At 36.2% G+C, this 19595-nt stretch overlaps 1 protein-coding gene across 1 annotated transcript in view; it reads right to left on the bottom strand.

The window, feature by feature from the left end:
• The window catches only part of ephb2a (eph receptor B2a), a 79207-nt gene extending 63612 nt beyond the window's left edge, over positions 1 to 15595 (bottom strand). The window contains exon 1 of the mRNA XM_053482320.1: positions 15415 to 15595. Coding sequence (XP_053338295.1) covers positions 15415 to 15526 — 112 coding nt within the window. The 5' untranslated portion in view covers positions 15527 to 15595. The remainder of the gene's footprint in view (positions 1 to 15414) is intronic.
• Positions 15596 to 19595: the final 4000 nt, after the last annotated feature.

The following is a 19595-nucleotide window of genomic DNA, read 5'->3' as shown; positions in this document are numbered from 1 at the left end:
AGTAGCAATTATTGATGGGAAGTTAGAATCATTTTAGTGACTCGGTTCTTTGAATCTCGTTCATCGCAATAAATTAATCTTTTTTTGAGTCATTTTGTTCTTATGGTCAGAAATGAAATAAAATGTTAAATTTTTTAATAAACAGACCCCCAACACGCCCACATAAACCGATTTTGGCTATAGTTCCAGTAATGAAAATAGTAAAATGCAGCTAAGACTAGGGATGCACCGAAATGAAAATTCTGGGCCGAAAACGAAACCGAAATTTTTGGATGCACTTGGCCGAAAACCGATACCGAAACCGAAAATGGCTTCATTAAAAAAACATGTTTAAAATATTTTCTTTTTGTTTGTATTAAAAAAATGTTGCATATTGCAACTTTGCTGTCCTCATCTGAAACTTTGAAGTGCTTCCAAACCGCCGACATACTCCGTGTTTGATGCGTAATGACAGCGCGAACGAGACGGGAGGATGGGAGAGGTGTGGCGACAATTTCGGCTTTTATTTTCGGCGCTTTCTTTCGTTTCGGCCGAAACCGATAATGCTATTTCGGCCGAAAATTTTCGGCGGCCGAAATTTCGGTGCATCCCTAGCTAAGACATGTTGTGATAAACCAGATTCCTGAAAATGCAGTCGTTATCAAATCTATTTTTACTCTGTTACGAATTCACGTCACTCCGTAACATATTTGCATAATGTCCGCCCACGTTCTATGTCACGAACAACTTGCCCGCCATCTAACAATTAACGTTACCACACTCTTGTTAATGTGGCCGAGCATTCATGCCAGGTTCGCTTAAACACTTTGTAATATACAAAAGCAATAAAAATGAGAGCCCACAAAATCCTTTTTAACTGTTTATTCTCCACCATAGAAGCTACGGCAAGCCCTGAGGAAAAAAAAATGCATCCGCGGACGCGAAGTGTGCATGCGCCTTGTTCAGTTCAGTTCAGGAGCAGTAATGGTGGAACAGCGCTGCCGTTATTTGTTTGGACAAGAGAAGGAGAGATTGCTGTGGATCATTTTCTTTCTAAAATTTTTTAACCGGATTATCTTTGACTGGACATATTCCCCGGACTTCTCACCCTCTATCAGGGTCTCGGACTTCACTAACCCTGGTAAGACCGAACCATACTCCTCTAACACACATACAATAAACATGGACCAATCACAGCAGTGAGGGCTCACAGAAAGGAGGGGTTTAGACAGACTGAATCTTCGAACTGCTTCACACGAGTCGTTTACGAATTATTTAGAAATGGGGTAAAATTAAATCTATTTTTGGAGAAAACTAAAGTGTTTTTTGACCTTGCATACATTTTTAAGAGACTCATTAAGCAATATTAGCAATCTTTAAAATGGCATAGTTGGAGCACTTCTTTAGACTCGTTCAAAAAGAATGAATCATTCATGAACGACCCATCACTAGAAGCAATGTTCGTAATAGGAAGAACATGTAAAGATGTCCATCATGGTGGGTGCCATCTTTTATTCAAAGCATATACATTCCTTAAACCTTATATTCATAAAGGCTGAAAATATGCGGCACAAAAAAATCACTGTGTGTTATACAACTCTGAAAAATCTTAAAATTTTGACAGACCCTGAGTTACAACCTGCCTTTGCAGTACACTCAGTGAAGACATACTGCAGGTTTTACTCCCTTATTCACTTCAATACATCAGCGGTTAGAATGCTGGGCAGAAATAAAGAGAACAAAGAAAAAACGCTGTATATTCAACACATAACTTTTCACATCTCTAAGGAGGAAATGTCATACACAAATGACAGAAAAGCACAGTAAGACAAAAATGCTATATTTATATCACCTAATAATAATAATTATAATCATGATTATAACTACAAAAGCAATTAAACATGATAATTTTATATATATTTTCTTCTATTATTTTTGAAATTATAATTATTATTATTCAGCACAATATGTATAAATGTATACACACGTACAATATCTTAATACTAAATGTATTGCTATATGTCATTTATTGATATATATGATAATATAATAATATTATTAATATTATATCCATATTATATACGTCTTACTATTTTTCGTTTCCTTGAATGTGTATAATTTTTTTCCCTAGCTCTGTACGTATATACTGTATTTACATTTAGGCATTTGGCAGATGCTCTTATCCAGAGCGACTTACAAAAAGTGCTTTGAAGTTTACAGCACTGGATAGTTACTTACACTGGGTTACTAGGTTACTAAGTGCCATCACTCAAACACAGTTGGAAAGAGTTGTTTTTTTTGTTAATTACATATACATAAATAAAAAATTTGGTGATTTCCAATTTCCACCTGTCTTGTCAGGGCACTACCCCATTGGCGACAGCTACCAACCAGGGAAGGAATAAGGCATGCCAACTGCTCACGAAACTGCCTTAAGTTGTGCCAACCACACCTTTCTTAAACTGCTGATTATGCATTATTAGGGTGTGATGTAAAACACCATCTCTGATTGGTTAGCATCATTAAAATTTATGCAAGAGTGCAAATGTACCATCCCTCTCCTCTGACAGAGGGCAGCCAATTTGCTTTTTCTGGGCTCCCAGCTACAGATGACTGTAGCATCACCCAGGAATCGAATTTACAGTCTCGCATTTCCATTGAACCACTTGACAGCCCTTTTTAAGTCATTTTGATAAAAAATGTATGTCATATTATTATTCATTGTGATATGTCTGGTAATAAGCTTCAACGTGACAAAATCAACTGCTCCAAAAAGTTCCACATTGTATTGGCAATATATATATTTAATTATGGTTTTATCTTTTTTGTTTTTATCTGTCTGTTTTGTTTAAGCAAAATGTTTAATATTGTATTTTCTTGTGTCCTTGTATGCATTTAAAGGTAAATCATATTGAGTCGCTATATACGTAAAAATGTTGCTCGTGATGCTATTGTTATTATCATTTCTTTGTTGGATTACATGGCCCAAAATTTATAAAAATGTTCCAAAAACATTATTTTTTGTCATAGGTCAAGGTTTTTCAAAGCACTTAAACCACTCTTGCTTTTTTCTTGCGTTTTATAGACTTTTCCAAAGTCAGTATTGCAACTGTCAATACCCAATCTCAATGTAACAGTACGCTTTATTCAACCATGAACACTGCGTTTTAAAATGCATTAAATGAAGATTCAAATCTGAGACTTTTAAATGCAACAAAGTCTAGTTTCCTGGCCATGTTTTCCTCGCTTGTCAGCGTGCATGGGAAGTGTCATCGCCATCACTAAAGAAAATCTCTACTGCTACATACAAACTGCTGTCAAACCCTTTTCTGAGCCATTGTTCATGGCACGAAAAGAAAAAACGTAAGTACATTTGCAAAACTAACGTTTCCTTCCTGAGATCCTATCAGAATATTCATCAGGTGTGTGTCAAATTTCCCAAAGCTTAAAATATTTTTTTTAACCAGAGGAAATGAGTCCTCCTAAGGAATAATGGCCATTGATTGGATCGGAGTTGTCATCATAATCATTATTGTTAAGCCATTAGTTTAATGTCAAACTCAGGATAAAATATTAACCCGTTAAACTCCCAAAAGCCACCAGCTGGTTTATATTTATACTTTATATTCCCTCTAACTAAGCATGGCTTACTTCAAAAAGAGATAGGTTAGTAAAATCCGAATATTAAAAGATGTACGGACAGATCATTATATGTTTATTCTTCCTGCAGGTTTGTCTCATATGCTCCGAAACCATGGTGCTAATTAATGCATTGGTGTGGAATGCCACAATGAGATAAAACAAGCATACTGTATCCATAGCAGTCTGAGGTGAAGGTGTGTAAAATACCATGTGCCGAATGTAATAATCTACCTTAAACAGGGAGTGTATTTCACGCATTCTGACGACGAAAGAAATACAACTTAGCATAAACAAGGTGTAAGATACTCAATCTTACTAAATGTATTTCTTTGTATTAATAAGTTATGTAGAGTTCTTTCATACAGAATGACAGGCAGACATGTACGTGGGCTTTTAACTGAAATAATGATTTCACTAATTACATTAAAGCTCATCAGCTTAATTTTTAGCTTTAATCTTAATCTTTAATCTGATCCTAAAAACTCTGTAGCCATTAATGACGAGTACTAACGCTAGTGCTTCATGGCACCGAGATCCCATAAAGAGAAAATATAAATTATGATGTAAAAATACAAACAACACTAGGTCAACTTTAGGACATGCAACAGACAAAAAAAAAACATTAATAGTGATATTAATGGACAAAGACTTAATTAATAGTGAGGTTAACAATTGAAGACATTTTAATAATGATCTTAACATTAAAACATTAAAGTTATTAAGTAAAAGTAATAAAGTATTGAAGAATTTGAATGTCAAATAGAACATGTCAGAATAATAAAAACATTTATAATAATTTTAAATATTTCCGGCAGTACTTCAGTACTATGAGACACAGAAGAAAAACTACAGTACATGGGACATTGCAAGATTTTTTGCAACATGGATGCTAGTATGCTCTGTGTAAGAATAGTTAATGTAGAAATAGTAACTGCTATACAGTTTCTAAGATCATATCTTTAAATTGATTGTTTCTATAAGCAATTTTTCTTTTGGTTTATTTCGGTCTAAGCATGTAAGGAGCTTGTAAAGTACAGATAACTGAGCTAATGTTAGATTATAGCCAATTTGGCAAGATTTTTAATATATGAAAAACAAACCTTATTGGTTAATAAATTATTTAATCAAGAGGTTAAGGTTAGAAAATCCTACCTTCTGCATTATGAATGGTTAAACAGTCTTGTAAATTTAGCATTACACATCCAGTTTATGTTTAATAAAAGGTAAAACTATATATATATATATATATATATATATATATATATATATATATATATATGTGTGTGTGTGTGTGTGTGTGTGTGTGTGTGTGCTTATATGGAAGCCTTGCCAGCGTTAACGGAGAACTTTTAGTTTTGTCCGTTAGAATAAAAAGTCATCATTACTTTCGTAACGTGTAAATTTTACCACAACTGGAATACTGGCATGAAGTCGCAAAAATGCAGTACTCTCAAAAAAAGCACATTATTGTCATCATCATTATTATTATTATTATTATTACAACAGTGGAACCTTGGATTACGAACCTAATTTGTTCTGGAAGTGGGATCGTGTTTTAAAACACTCTTAAACCAAAATGAATTTCCCAATTAATACAGAATATGAAGTAAAAAAAAAATAAAATTCACCTGCACTTTACCTTTTAAAAAAATGTAAAAATAAATCCCGACATATAAGTGTTTCTGTTTATGCGCGCAGGTGCTCTGTCTTTGTGTGTGTGTGTGTGTGTGTATATGTGTGTAAATCTAAAGTAAAAGCGCATACGTGCTTCATGATACTCGTAAACCAAGACTTGCTTATTTTCCAAGTCAAAATTGATTGAAAATCTTTGCTCGTCTTGCAGAACACTCGCAAACCAAGTTACTCGTAATCCGAGGTTTCACTGTATCTTGTTCATGGAAACAACCCAAAACAAGTTATCATGTATATTTGTGCCATTTATTTGCCCATGTGACTGACACATTTCTATTTATTTGTTGCTCACTCATGTCTGTATAGTAAAAATGAAATCCTGATCTCTGTGTAAAAAAAAAGAAAGAAAGAAATAAAAACACACAAAGGAAAAAAAGTGGCTTAAATGCTTTGGGTTTGAAAAGCTACACAGTTCTGGCAGCACAAGCCAGTGTATCCCATATTGCCAACGCGTAGTGTATCACACTGATTTATATGTGTTGGCTGCCACACTATCAACATTGACCTCCACAAATTCAATTCCTACTGTTTAATTATTTAAAATGGGTAAATCCTTAATTAATTGTACACAGAGCATTGATTTGCTCAGCCTGTCTTTCACACACAAACACACAGACCCATCTGTGAATAGCCCTGCCCCTCCACTCGCACACATCCACTGTGTTTAGATGTTTGTAAAACACTTGTGAACATAGAACAGTTTATGCCAAAAGTGTGACAGAGCTTTCCTGAAACTGAAGATGACAGAAGAGGATGTGGATTGTAAGCAGGCTAAGTATGAAAAACAACCCTAATCTGTTAATGCATTTTATAATTCGAGTGACTGTCATAAAAAAAAATCTAACTGATTAAAAAATGTATTAACCACTAAGATGTGTTTTTCATATAGTGATAGCCTCAACAATCTGGCACTAATCTAACATGATCTTACTTACTCACCGTCTATAGTGCTTTATTCTGTATACAGGGTCGAGGGGGGCCTGGAGCACGAGGCAGGATACACCCTGGACCAGGGGTTCCAATCCATCGCATCGCACACACACATACACACACTCACACACTCTGGGCAATTTGGAAACGGGAATTAGCCTAATCTGCATCTGTTTGGACTGTGGGAGGAAACGGGAGTACCCGGAGGAAACCCACAAAGCACAGGGAGAACATGCAAACTCCATGCATACAGGGACGGGAATCAAGTCTGGCCGGGAATCAAACCAGACCCTGGAGGTGCAAGGCGACTGGAGACACCCTGGAGGTGCTAACCACTACACCACCGTGCCGGCTTAACATTACCTTAGTTTTTTTTTATATAATTGTTTTGGGATTTTTCCAATTTTCTCCCCTAATTTAGTCGTAGCCAATTCCTCCCCGTCACTAGGGGGCTCCCACATTAAGGCTACTACTACCACTCAGCCGGGAGGGCCGAAGACTATCACGTGTTTCCTCCGAACCGCGTGACGTCAGCCGACCGCATCTTTTCGAACTGCTTGCTCACGCACCATTAGGGGCGGAGTAACACACTCGGAGGAAAGCGCTAGCCGCTTCTTCCGCGTGTGTGAGCTCACAGACGCCCCTGATTGGCTGTAGAGCCGTGATTAATGTAGGAGCATAAAGTACCTCTTATCCCTCCCCCTGAGAGAGCTCGGCCAACCAGCTCTCTCTAGACCTCCGGCTGTGAGAGGAAAACAGCATCACCCGGGGTTCGAACCAGCGATCTCCGGATGATAGGGCGAGCACTTTACCACTGCGCCACTCGGAGGCAACATTACCTTAGTTATCCTATTATCTACATCACCTTAGTAATCCTGTAAGGTACACATTACCATACTTAGCATTAAAAATCTGTGTGTGTGTGTGTGTGTGTTTGTGTGTGTGTGTGTGTGTGTGTGTGTGTGTGTGTGTGTGTGTGTGTGTTAGATACCTGTAGATATTATATAATATATCCTATAATCCACATCCTGGTCTGTATTCTTATAACTATAGAATTCCTGTAAGTAGAAACCTCTCTACAAGAATTTGGTCTCAAATAAGATTAATTTGAGTCCTAAAGCATGTACACACATTTACAGTATGTTTCATTTAAAAGTGATTTTTAAATAAGACAGTCATTAATCATCCACACTTTGCTAATGCAACTGAAATTAGGTTTATTATGCTGCACTTTCCATCTTTTTCCAGCGAAGCATGCCTTCTGTCTCACAATGTAGCAGAAGATTTTGGTCAGATCTATGACTGATCATAACAGGATCTTTAATGTGCATAAAATGCAAGCCAATCTTAGAGTATAAGACGGGACTTGAGTCATCCTGTTTTTAGCACAGTTTAGCTAAAGTCCTGCAGTTAATGCTTATTATGAAATCAGCATCAATTTAAGTCTAAACACATTGACAAGTAATTTTAGTTCTTTTTATATTAAAATCGTTGTTGATGATGAGGATTATTTGGCCACTGTAACAGTTTGTCTAACAGCTGAAGAGTGACACAGATGAGTCACCCTGGGTATTGGGAGAATTTTATAAGATTTATTTAGATAGAATTTGTTTTCATCCATGTCTATTTAGGGTCTTCATACCAACCAGTAAATATAATTCCATAATATAAATAAGCAACAATTGATTCTGAAGAAAGAATCCAGCCCCAAACAAATACAAACGGCTCAAACAACTGTGCTAGCTATGCAATATTAATATAAAACATCACTTAAATGAACAGCATGCAAGCGCACAACCATGTCATCCAAAACAAAATGGAATAAAAACTTTTTCAACAAGATTTTGTTGTGTTTTGTGAGATACAGTTGTGCAAAGGAACAGTTTTGACAAAGCTACAATGACTGGAGCTAAGCTAACAAGAATGGTAGCATTAGCTCATTAGCAAGCATACTGTGTTAAATGATGCACGAGTCTTCCTGGCTATAAGTCTTTCACAAACATTATATGGTCAAATACAATGAAATAGATGGATTAATGACACAGCAAATAACTTATCTAACATTAGCTAGAGTCTGGGATACCAAACTGTCACTACACTTGCTGCTGCAAAGTTAGCATGTAAGCGTGGTGGTGGAGTTTTTCATGTACAAAGGTAGAAGTTGTGAGGGGTCCCATAAGTTAGTGATTGCCATTGATAGTATCATTGTAATTGTAATCTATAAATATAATTGTAAATGTCATCAGCGGTGGTCAGAAATCAAATATTAAAGGTGTATCAGGTCGTGCATCATAGGTTCTCACTCGACGCAACCACATGAGAGGATGACAGTTTCCCAAAGCCTGCATACTTTACCAGCTCCACACTTACAACTCTCCTAGTAATATAGCTAAAATTATATTATCATATCTTGGGGCTCAGCAGGTCAGCAATGTGCATCTTTCCTGCCATGCGGAAGGCCCGGGTTCAATTCCTAACCAATGCTCAAATCCCAGCCACTGGATGCAGTGCGTGTCCCAATCCAGAACAAAATAAAAAGGTTGTGTCAGAAAGGGCATGTGTTTTAAAACCTTTGACATGTTGTATGTGGATCAGATGCGCTGCGGCGACACCTCGACAGGAGCAGCCGAAAGCTTAGCAACATCTTGGGCTAGAAGATCCAGGAGCAAATGAGTTGATGCTACCCGACACATAAATGTGACACAGGTACCTGCTTGTTAGCTAACCAGTTGTGTGTGAAACAGAAAAACTAGTGTGGCCCAAGTGCGATAGCTGCATCCTTTTTTTCTCCATTGTTGAGACACCCCAAAAAAACTTGACTGTTTATAGGACCTCATTTTTAATTATTCCTCTTTGGCTCATTTTTGGCTGTCTCTCCTTTCTGACAATGTGTGGAGCCCGGCATGTTAGTAGGTGCCAGATTTATCACTGCTCTTGCTTTCACTGTCCCCTTCCCTCATTTTCTTTTCCCCTCCTAGTCCATCCGTCCTGTGCACAAGCACAAACACCCCCCTTGATGTTGACTGGCTGGAATAGGGTTGTGTGGAGCAGTCTGCACCACGTTGTTTGCTTAACATTTACAGAGCCGGGGCAGTGTATAAACACTAGATCTTTTTTTCAGCCCACACACAGAATGGACAGCAAAGAAGACAGAGATGAACTTGACAAAAAGTATACACCGGATTAGAATCGCATACTGTACTACACCTTTTAAAACGAGCACACGTTTCGGGAGTACACCACGCAGTTATAATGAGTGATATTTCATTCAAAGGCTGATGGTCTTTAAAATATCCATATCCATTTGCAAATCACATCAGCGCCTCAGTGGATGTGTGAGTAGATTAGTAGCTTCAGGGCATAGAAGCAAATTAACTTTTCATCTGATTTTTAATCACTCTGACTAGTGCATATTTAGCTCAGGGAACTCTTACACTTTTGCACAATTCTCCTTGGACCAAAAGCTTCTGGGTCAGATTTTGGATCAAACGTGATCCCGTCAACAGAAGACAAAGAAACAGAGGCACATTTCCTTTAGAATGACAATAGGCAATAATGACATTTATGGCAATAGTATTTAGTTAGGATTAGTTGCAAGTTTAATTTAGATGGTTTATTTAAAAAAATGTATATGTATGCAGTTGAAGTTTGTAGATATAATCAACTTCAAATAAAGATTTAATAATACAAATACTGGATTTAAAAATGCAAACTGGCAAAATATTGTATCGGTGTTAATAAGTGTCTCACCTAGGTGAAAAAGTGAATTTTAGATAGGATCATATAATGCCATTTTTTATAATACTTCTCCTGATCTATGCTTTAATTTCTGTAAATATGCATAGACATTTACATTTTCATCAGATAAAAAGAAGCAAACAATTTCATGCCCTTTTTTCTAGTGTCTGTAACATTTTTTAATTCAAATCTTTCAATGAGCTTACTTGTCATTCACAAGAAATTAGGCCAATTTAGATTTCAAAAAAAGAAAAGACAAACATGTGTTATTCTAAAATGCAAAATTGTTAAGGTTATTGCAACATGAATTTGACATGGTTACGGACACTACAGATTTTGTTGCTTTTGAAGATTTTACCAGAAACCAATTTAAGCAACAATCTTTACAGGTCATATGCTTCTAGAAGCTTACAACAATTTTTGTTTCAATACTCATAAAAAATATGAATAATTTGCATTTTAAATTATTATTTTGTTTAAAGCGAGAATGTAGACCGCTGAAAAATTATATCATACCGTTTTGTAAGGAAACAAGATTGGACACTTCAATGTTGCATAAACTTCAGAAGTAGCGTCTTTGGCAATCTCATTTTCTGTATTATATGTATACCATGGAAAAATTTTAATCAGCACCAGTACAGTGCTTTGGCCAAAAGAATTCCTTTGTGCTTGATTCTTTTTGTATATTTATTTTATTTTAGTATTTACGGTCAAGTTAAATTAACAAATGTCACTATTTCCAGCCATTCATAAATTAAAGATGAACTCAATGTTCTTTGAAGCATGCTAAACACAGCTTTGAGGTGAAAAAAGCAATAATAGACCGTCACTGCATGATGTATATAAATTCTGTTTTTGCCTCGGGATATTTTATGTCTGCTTCAAATAAGTCACTTATTTAGGGGGAAAAAAAACATCTTTTTAGCAAATTAGTTGCACAATATAAGCCACACTGAAAAGACAGTCCAAATTCATTGCCCAATTTCATCCAAATTGACACATTAAACAAAACTGAGGCGGCTGAGGGATAATTAAGCTGTCAAGGAGTTGGCAAGTCCCTCTTGAATACCTGATAATTTCACCAATCTGACCCCTGCTAAGCCTGCAGACAAAACTCCCTTATTTTAAAGAGAAGCCATTTCGGTTCTCTAAGGCTTTACAGCAACATCAAATTCCAATCAGACATTAACATTACACTTCTCTAGGCAGAACGTGAGCGAGTACACACTCACAACAGCTTGGATAATTACAAGCTGAATTCGCGCTTGATTATTTTTGAAATGGCGAGGCAAACAAAGGAGGCAGCGGCAGCACATTTGATTTTCTCTGTGCAGGCCAGACAGGGCTTGCCTAGCTGATGGCTTCTGACGTGGCTGAAATCGGTTAGGTTTGTCCTGCTTATATAAAGGAAAATTGTCAGAGGAGCTTTTCTCGGGGTGGGGGGGGGGGGAAGCGCCAGTGACTAACACAGCAGGACGGGAGAGAGCAGCAGGCCGAGAACGATGCTCGACACACGTCACATATGGAGTCAGCACTGCCAGACATCATGTGACTTCAGGACCATCATCCAGGTGTGCATGCACAACATAAGAATTTATTTATTTTTATCCTTTGCAGAGTTTATTCAAATGAAAATATATTAAAGATCATAAATGTTTGTTTTAGATACATCTGTTTTTTAGATAATAAAGCAAAACCTGTATCATTTAAGGTGTGACATTTATACACTGAGTCATCTATGATAGCTTTCCTTTATTTTCCATGCAAATCTTTAACAACCATTGTACGATTCTGATAGCATGTCTTTACCGGTAAAAACTATAATCTACTCGAATTTAAGCTCTAAAATACATAGTGCAGCATTTTCATTGAGTATCTTTGATGCAGTGTTTATGCTATTTACAGCACCGAGATATGAAGAAAGACAATTTGAAGTTAAAAATACTGACTTAAGATCATAACCAAACCTTAGTTGTTTTCAGCAACACATGTGGATCTGAATTAAAATTAAAATCATGAAAAGACCTAAATGTCAGTCTCAGTCTATATAAAACTGTATTAATTGTGATACATGCTGTATATGGTGGACGTATCATGATGCAATATTTTTGTCATATTTTTGATCCCTAGTGTATCCCATTTGTTAACCTTTCACCCTACCAGACATCCTTTACATCATCACTGTAGTTACTGGAAACCATGCCTTAAAATACATATTTATATTTTAAATTTATGATAAACTCTCACTTTAATGACTCAAGTGAAACTACAAGGAAATCTAGTTGAGCCTCATCTAACCTACATGAGCTCATTTGAATGAATGGTCAATTTACCACAGCACAGTAAACTAATAGAGAGATTACCAGAATTGATTATTCATTCTTACTCATCAGTTTTGGACAAAGCCTTTACAGCTTTGTGACTGATTTAAAAGATATGCACATGAGACGCTACATTGAGCCTTGGTGCACTAAACAAGTTTCCATGTAAAGAACTATCAGACCTCTGAAAGCACTGGACACCACATAGGCATGGTTTCGAAACTATTACTTAATTATACTGATCACACATTATCCAATGGAGTTTACTGCTAAACACTGAACAAATTAGAGTGTTTTGTTATTAGGGCATGGTGATAACAGGACTGACACAAAAAAAGCCATTCAGCTATCCTTGATTGTACCATTATGCATCCTAAAAATCAGAGACGCAAGTGGGTGAGTTTGGACATGTGAAGACGTGCTTAGTATTGACTGTACAGACAATCTGAAACCAGATTGTACAGTTGTTTTTTTGCACTCATTGCTTATTCATAACATTCGACTGAATTTGCCCAGCAACCTTAAAAAAGAATAAGTTACACCCAAACGTCCTGAAAAAAATTAATTAAAAATCATACTCTACATTAGACTCTGTGCTCACTCATACTTTTTGTGATTATCAGTGCACCGGTGGATTTAATTGAACCAAAAATCTACACAATCAGCTTGACGGGTAATTAGGACGTTAATCAGGGTAAAAGTCTTGGGTTTGGGTTTAGTCAATGCATATTACGACTGCTGCAAAGATTTATTAGAAATACTATACATAGAGAAATTAGCATGTTCTAATCACAAGCACATTAAAAAATAGTTTTTCCTTGAATATTTTATGTGAAAAGCGAAAAAATAATCATTCCAAACTGAGTCATTATCAGCCTCCACATTCTTATTCATTTGGCCAGTCTTTATCTAAGCCTAACACATAAATGTGTAATTTAACCAATTGACTTCTACATAACCACATTACATAAGCATTATTAACTGCAGAAAAATTACCGGCCTCAGCACTGATTTGCGAATTATGCTTAAAGATTTTTGGGTCTGAAATAAAACCTGAGTTTAAAGGGTACTTCCATAAGAGTGAAAGGAAGTCAGCTTGTTCCTTTATTACAACCACTGATCTGGTTGTAATAAAGTGAATGAGCTCATAGTGTCATGAGCAACAGGTATAAAAATAGTAAAATCTGTCTTGTATATGCACCGTGGTAGTGAAAAAGAATTTCTATGGTATTGCTTATGATAGCTTTATAGTCTTGGCTATATAAGATTTTTTTTCCGATTTCTCAGATTTTCCTTTAACCTAGCTTTATTATGCCCTTTGCAGTCCAGTTTAATATACTGCACTGTATACTGTATGTATATGGCTGGGATGACAGTAAAATTGAATTCTATCTGACGTTATGATTTATGTTGTTCAGGAACAGAATATCAACTACCATGAGGATGTCATAAGAATATGAAAAGAAGGGGGAAAAAATTATGACCTATTTATGGCTTTTAACAATGGCACTAGATTAGACGTGAAGACGTCACTGTCCTTGTAAACCTCATGCACACTTCCACACCACATTTGTGGACTGTATCTATTCCTCCAACAGATGTAGTGACATTTTCCTTCTTTTTTTTTTTTTTTTTTTGGGGGGGGGGGGGGGGGATGTAATGTTCCTTTTAAAATCACTGCTCTTATTTAGGGATGACTTGACTTTGTTTTTCATTTTATATTCAGACTCAAAGTGTGTCCACTGCCTAATGTATTTGGGTAGATACTGGTTGCCTTGATCTAATGCTAATTATAACCCCACCCTCTGGCAAGAGATCGATCTCCTAAAATGGTCACACCACCGATCAGGATGGATTTTGAGAGTATTCGGAGGATGATTGTAGTGTTCATTAAATTAAAAAAAAGGCTACTTTTGGTGTGGGTTTTTTTTTTATACATAAAAATGGCAGGAAGCAAGTCATGTTTTTTTTATATTAACAGTAATAATCATTTAATCATTTGTTCATCTTCTATAGAGGGTCACAAGGGGCCTGGAGCCTATCCCAGGAGACTTAGGGCATGACTGTGGGCAATTTGAGAATGCCAATCATTCTAATCTGCATGATTGACTGTGGGAAGAAACCTGAAGGAAACCCACCAAGCACAAGAAGAACATGCAAACTCCATGCACACATACCTGAGATGGAATACGAACCCTTGATCCTGAAGGTGCGAAGCCATACTGTTATCACCTACAGTACACCACCGTGCAGACTATTATTATTATTATTATTTATTATTATTATTTCCTATAATTTTTTTAATACCCAGTTTAAGTTTGGAAAAGTCCAATTAAGGACCAAGGTGTTTCTTTTGTGAAGTTAATGTAACAGTAGATTGTGTGGTCCTGCAAGACAAGCACAATCAGTGTGTAGATCCTAACAGTTTTATGGCAGATCTTGGTACGAGGTGACCTACAGGAGATGTGGGTGAGTTTTAAGGTTTAAAATTCTGACATACTATGCAGTACATTAGTATGCAGTTTGGGATGTAGCACCTATTCTAGAAGTTTCCAGTATAATCTCTGTGCAGCTTAAAAGTCAAATTTTAGATAAAAAAAAAGGCTGAATTTAAGTTTTAACCTTTCAACCCCCCCCCCCCCAAAAAAAAACTTTATTTTGGAAAACCCCCAAAGTTACCCTTATATATACTTGGATACCAAGTATTTCGTAATAAAATAAATGAAACAAAGACAAAAGGAATCACAATGTATCTAATACATTATTAGTGCTTAAAGCGCGCGAGGTTATGGGCTCATGGCAATAATAAAAAGGCAATTTCAGAGCCAAATAAAAAACAACAGATTTTTTTTTTTGTTTCTGGCAGCTGTTTATTTGCACCTGTAAGAAACAAAAAAAAGCCTACACAAAAGCGCACCATACAGTACATTAATAAAGCAAAAGCAACAAAACAACACCAAGCACCGTTACTATTCCCTCTAACCCTGTGTGTTCAGGACAACGGCGGAGTCGACCATCACACACACACACACACACACACAGCCTGGCACTGGTACACAATTCAAAGCAAACCACACGTTGTGACAAGAGATAATATCTGATCTGCACTCACCTTCTACAGCCCGGATAGGTGGCGTTATCCATAACAATAAAGCGAGACCGTGTAGAATGTGTAGCACTGCCATCACAGGGGCCATCTGACTGCGAGGAGCCGGGCTGTTCATTCACGAGCAATCCGCTGGCCCATCTGTAACCGCGCCGCGCGCACACAGACAGGCGGCCACAGCACACACTGCGAGAGAGGCAGCGTGCGCGAGCGAGCGAGCGAGCGCGCGTACACACATACATTCACACGCGGTAAGTTCGGTAGAAACCAATCAAATACAGACAAAGGGGGAGGGGGAGGGGTGTCTGGCTGGTGGGTAGCACTGTTTAACACACTGATCACTCGAGCTCTATAAATGATGATGATAATGAAAATTTTTATTGTTACTGTTGTTAACCTACACCCATATAACTAAAATATAATATACTATACATAGTTTTTTATATTATTATTATCCTTATTATTATTATTATTATTATTATTATTATTATTATTAGTGGTTTATTATTATTATTATTATTATTATTATTATTATTATTATTAATAAACCACTAACAATAACAACAACAACAATAATAATAATAATTAAAGATATCACTATGCTTTTCTTCATAATTTTTCATTCATATCACTTCCTTGCTGACCATTTTTTGATGTTTGAAATATTTTCATATAATTTAACTACTATTCAAATTCAAATGTAAATTCTATTTGTCACATACACAGTCATACCCTGTATGATATGCAGTGAAATATTTACAACCGCCCATGGACCTAAAAATTCCGATATATAAAGTATTCAAATAAAGAATATAAAATCAGAATATCGTTATAAAAAAGAAAAACCGAGTATGAATAAATAAGAAATATAAAATATGATATCCAAATATAATAATAAAAATTGTACACTATAGAAAATATAGAAATCTTTAAGCAGTAAAATGTACCTTATGTCCAAGTAATGAAATAGAATCGAAATGGAATTGAAATGGAAATGTCCAGTCATGAGCATAACAGCATAACAGAGTGCAAATGACTTTTAAATGTGCAAATGTGCATTGATGTGCAGTGTGCAATGTGCTGTGTGGTGTTCGAGTAGGAGCAGATCAGAGCATTTAGTCCTATGTGGTGCTGTGATTGAGGGTCCGTATAGCCTGGGGGAAAAAGTTTCTCCTTAGTCTCTCTGTGTTGGTCTTCAGGGAGTGGAATCGCTTTCCTGAATGCAACAGAGAGAATCATTCATTGCTGGGGTGACTGAGGTCCTTTAAGATCTTCTTGGCTTTGGCCCAGCACTATTATTATTATTATTATTATTATTATTATTATTTTAGCTGTGTCTATCCAGAAAAACCTGCTTAAAAGCCTAAAAACCTCTTGTTTCAGACGAACAACATAAAATTACAATTAATCCAGATAAAACCGAAACACAGTGTCTTCCAATAAAATGAACCAATAATTCATCTCAGTAAATCTTTTTTTTTTTTTAGAGTGATTGTACTGTCTTGTACTGTTTGCACATGTTTGCATGCACTTTATGTACTGTGTTTTAATCAATCTTGTGTAGTTTTGTGTTATTTTATGTAATATTTTGACCCAGGGGAAACGTTGTTTCATTTCACTGTGTACTGTACTAGCTGTATATGGCTGAAATGACAATAAAAGGCCACTTGACTTGACCTTACTATGCAAAAATATAAAACTTTTAATAAAATATACAGGAACCACTATTATTTACCCTGACAGTGGCAGAGAGTTAATGCTGTGCTGTAATGTAAATAATAATCGACCCCAAACCCCAAACCTACCCCTAATCTCGGAATTTCAGTTATTCCCTTTATCAAGAGATCTCTTGAGCGGGATAGTTCTCAAACAAGCAGGACTGCTGTATAACCCAAACAACTGGTTTATAATAATAATAATAATAATAATAATAATAATAATAATAAATGATGTGTTCTTTCATACTACACAATAAATTTCCCTGTGTTGAGTTAACACCAAGGGAGTTGAATTAACACCTTAGTTGTTAATATGAGACCAATTACTACTATTTTAATGTTGGTTCTTTTATGATTTACAGTACTTTACTGTTAATGCAGATGACAGCAGTGTTCAACAGTCTAAAAACCTCAGAGATCAATGTGCAGAAATACTTGTATCAGCTCATAATAAAAGAACGCAATCAGATCTTTTTGTATAAATGACCTAAAGTAATTAAAACCCACAACTTTTCCTAAATATCACTCAACAGAAATATCATATTATATCAATATATACAGTAACTGAACCCAAGTATTATTGACCAAAGACTGCTCAAAATGATTCAGACGTCTGACACTGTGATGGTTGATGGTTTCAGTAATGGGACATGGAATGCAGGTGCAATTCTATCAACTGTGAGTACTACTGTAAGTTAGGGCCAAAATGCATGAGTTAGCCAATAGTGAAAGCAATGTCAAAGGTTAACCGAGAAAACAAACCAGGAAAACGTGGCGAAGGTCAACAAGGCTAACAAGGCTAGTTTAAATTAACATCTCAAAACCTAAACAAAAGGTAATATTGACAAAGCTTCTCAATGACTCAATGTTCATAAACTGCTTATATATTCACAAACCTGAACACGACCTGGAAGTGTCAGAGGTCACACTTCTGCAAAAGTAGTTAATGATAATGGAGAGGGGAAAGTCTAATTCAGAAACAATTAAATGCAAGAAAAAAGAAAAATAAAAGTATGAAGTTATAAAAGGTTATGTGCCAATAAAACTAAATAGCATAAAAAAGGCCAGGTAAATTCCAAATACAAAACATGTTTTATCTGTTAAAAGTCAATGATGGAATGCTTTCATTACATTTTTTTTTTCTAATGCTCTCTGGGTCTTTCAGGCACCTCACGTTTCATATGTGAAAAGACTTTTTGTATGTAGTTCATTTGGCATTCAGAGATTGCTATCTTTGTTGGTGCATTATGCATAAGTGGAGTTTGTTGGACTTGTAATATGACTTAAGGTGGCAATGCAGGTGAGGGAAAAAAAAAAAGATGTGGGCCAATTTCTTGCCCTCTTGTAACCTGAAGTAGAGTTGCACCTGTGTTATATCCCTTAGATGATAGAGGTCGCTTTTAGTAACATTAATAATAATAAGTCAAAAATTACACCATAATTTATTTTTTCACAAACTTCAGCTTTAGTGGAATCATTAGAAATATTGCAATACCTCACAATTTGTTGAAATCATTAAATGCAATTATAACACTTTAATGAATACATTTGTGTTGAGATCCTGCATCAACAGTGCCACCTGGGGTTAACAGAAAAATCATTTTGGTTCATGGGGAAGCGTAGGGTATTCAGCTGTTGCATAATCCTCTATTAAATCATTATTTTATCCTCTTTCAGTCCTTATCACAGTGAGGATTGGAGGAGACTGACAGACCAGTCAAAGCATTGATGTGAGGAGGACAATTGGCCTACTCCTTTGTATCTGTTCACACGGTCTTTGACCTTTATGTGTCAGGCATTTCGATGGAAAACAGTCAGATGTGAAGACCTTAATACTTGGCATGGTCCGTTTTGTTAACCATGGCAGCACCCAAAGGCCAGAAACATTTACGCAGTCTAGTCGTGTTATTTCATAGTCAGCTTCGGGGCATGTTAGGGCCTGAAAAGGTCATGGATGAAAAATCTTTATGGACAATATTTATGGACCTCACTGCACAAGCGCAATTTCTGAATGCAAAAACATTTTACAGCTTGTTTTTCTACACTGCAGTTTTTTCTACCATTACACATATACCATATACAGTACATGCACATATGGGTGGCACTGGCCATACATGGTTGATTTTTCCCAGAACATTGATTTATAAGGTTATGTAAGATGTAACATACAGTATATTTACAATATATGGGTTGAGCTTGATGTCTTGCTGTTTTTATAAATATGTCTGAAGTCAGGGGAAGACTTATTGCTCACCCTATATGTTATAAATATATGCTACATCAAAGCAATATGAATAAAAGGTTGGAGAAACTAGGAGGGAAGATAGAGCTTTGGGAGGAAATAGAGCAGAAGAATATGGAGATGACATAAAGCAACCTAGAATAATTCAGCCTCAAGATGAGTGAGGGCTGAAAACCAGCAGACTACAGGAGATGGGGTCATTGCCATGGAAACCTTTGCCCAGAGAG

Source organism: Clarias gariepinus, chromosome 22 (genome assembly GCF_024256425.1).
Source record: "Clarias gariepinus isolate MV-2021 ecotype Netherlands chromosome 22, CGAR_prim_01v2, whole genome shotgun sequence".
Taxonomy (NCBI): domain Eukaryota; kingdom Metazoa; phylum Chordata; class Actinopteri; order Siluriformes; family Clariidae; genus Clarias; species Clarias gariepinus.
This window is presented reverse-complemented; position numbering and strand designations above follow the sequence as displayed.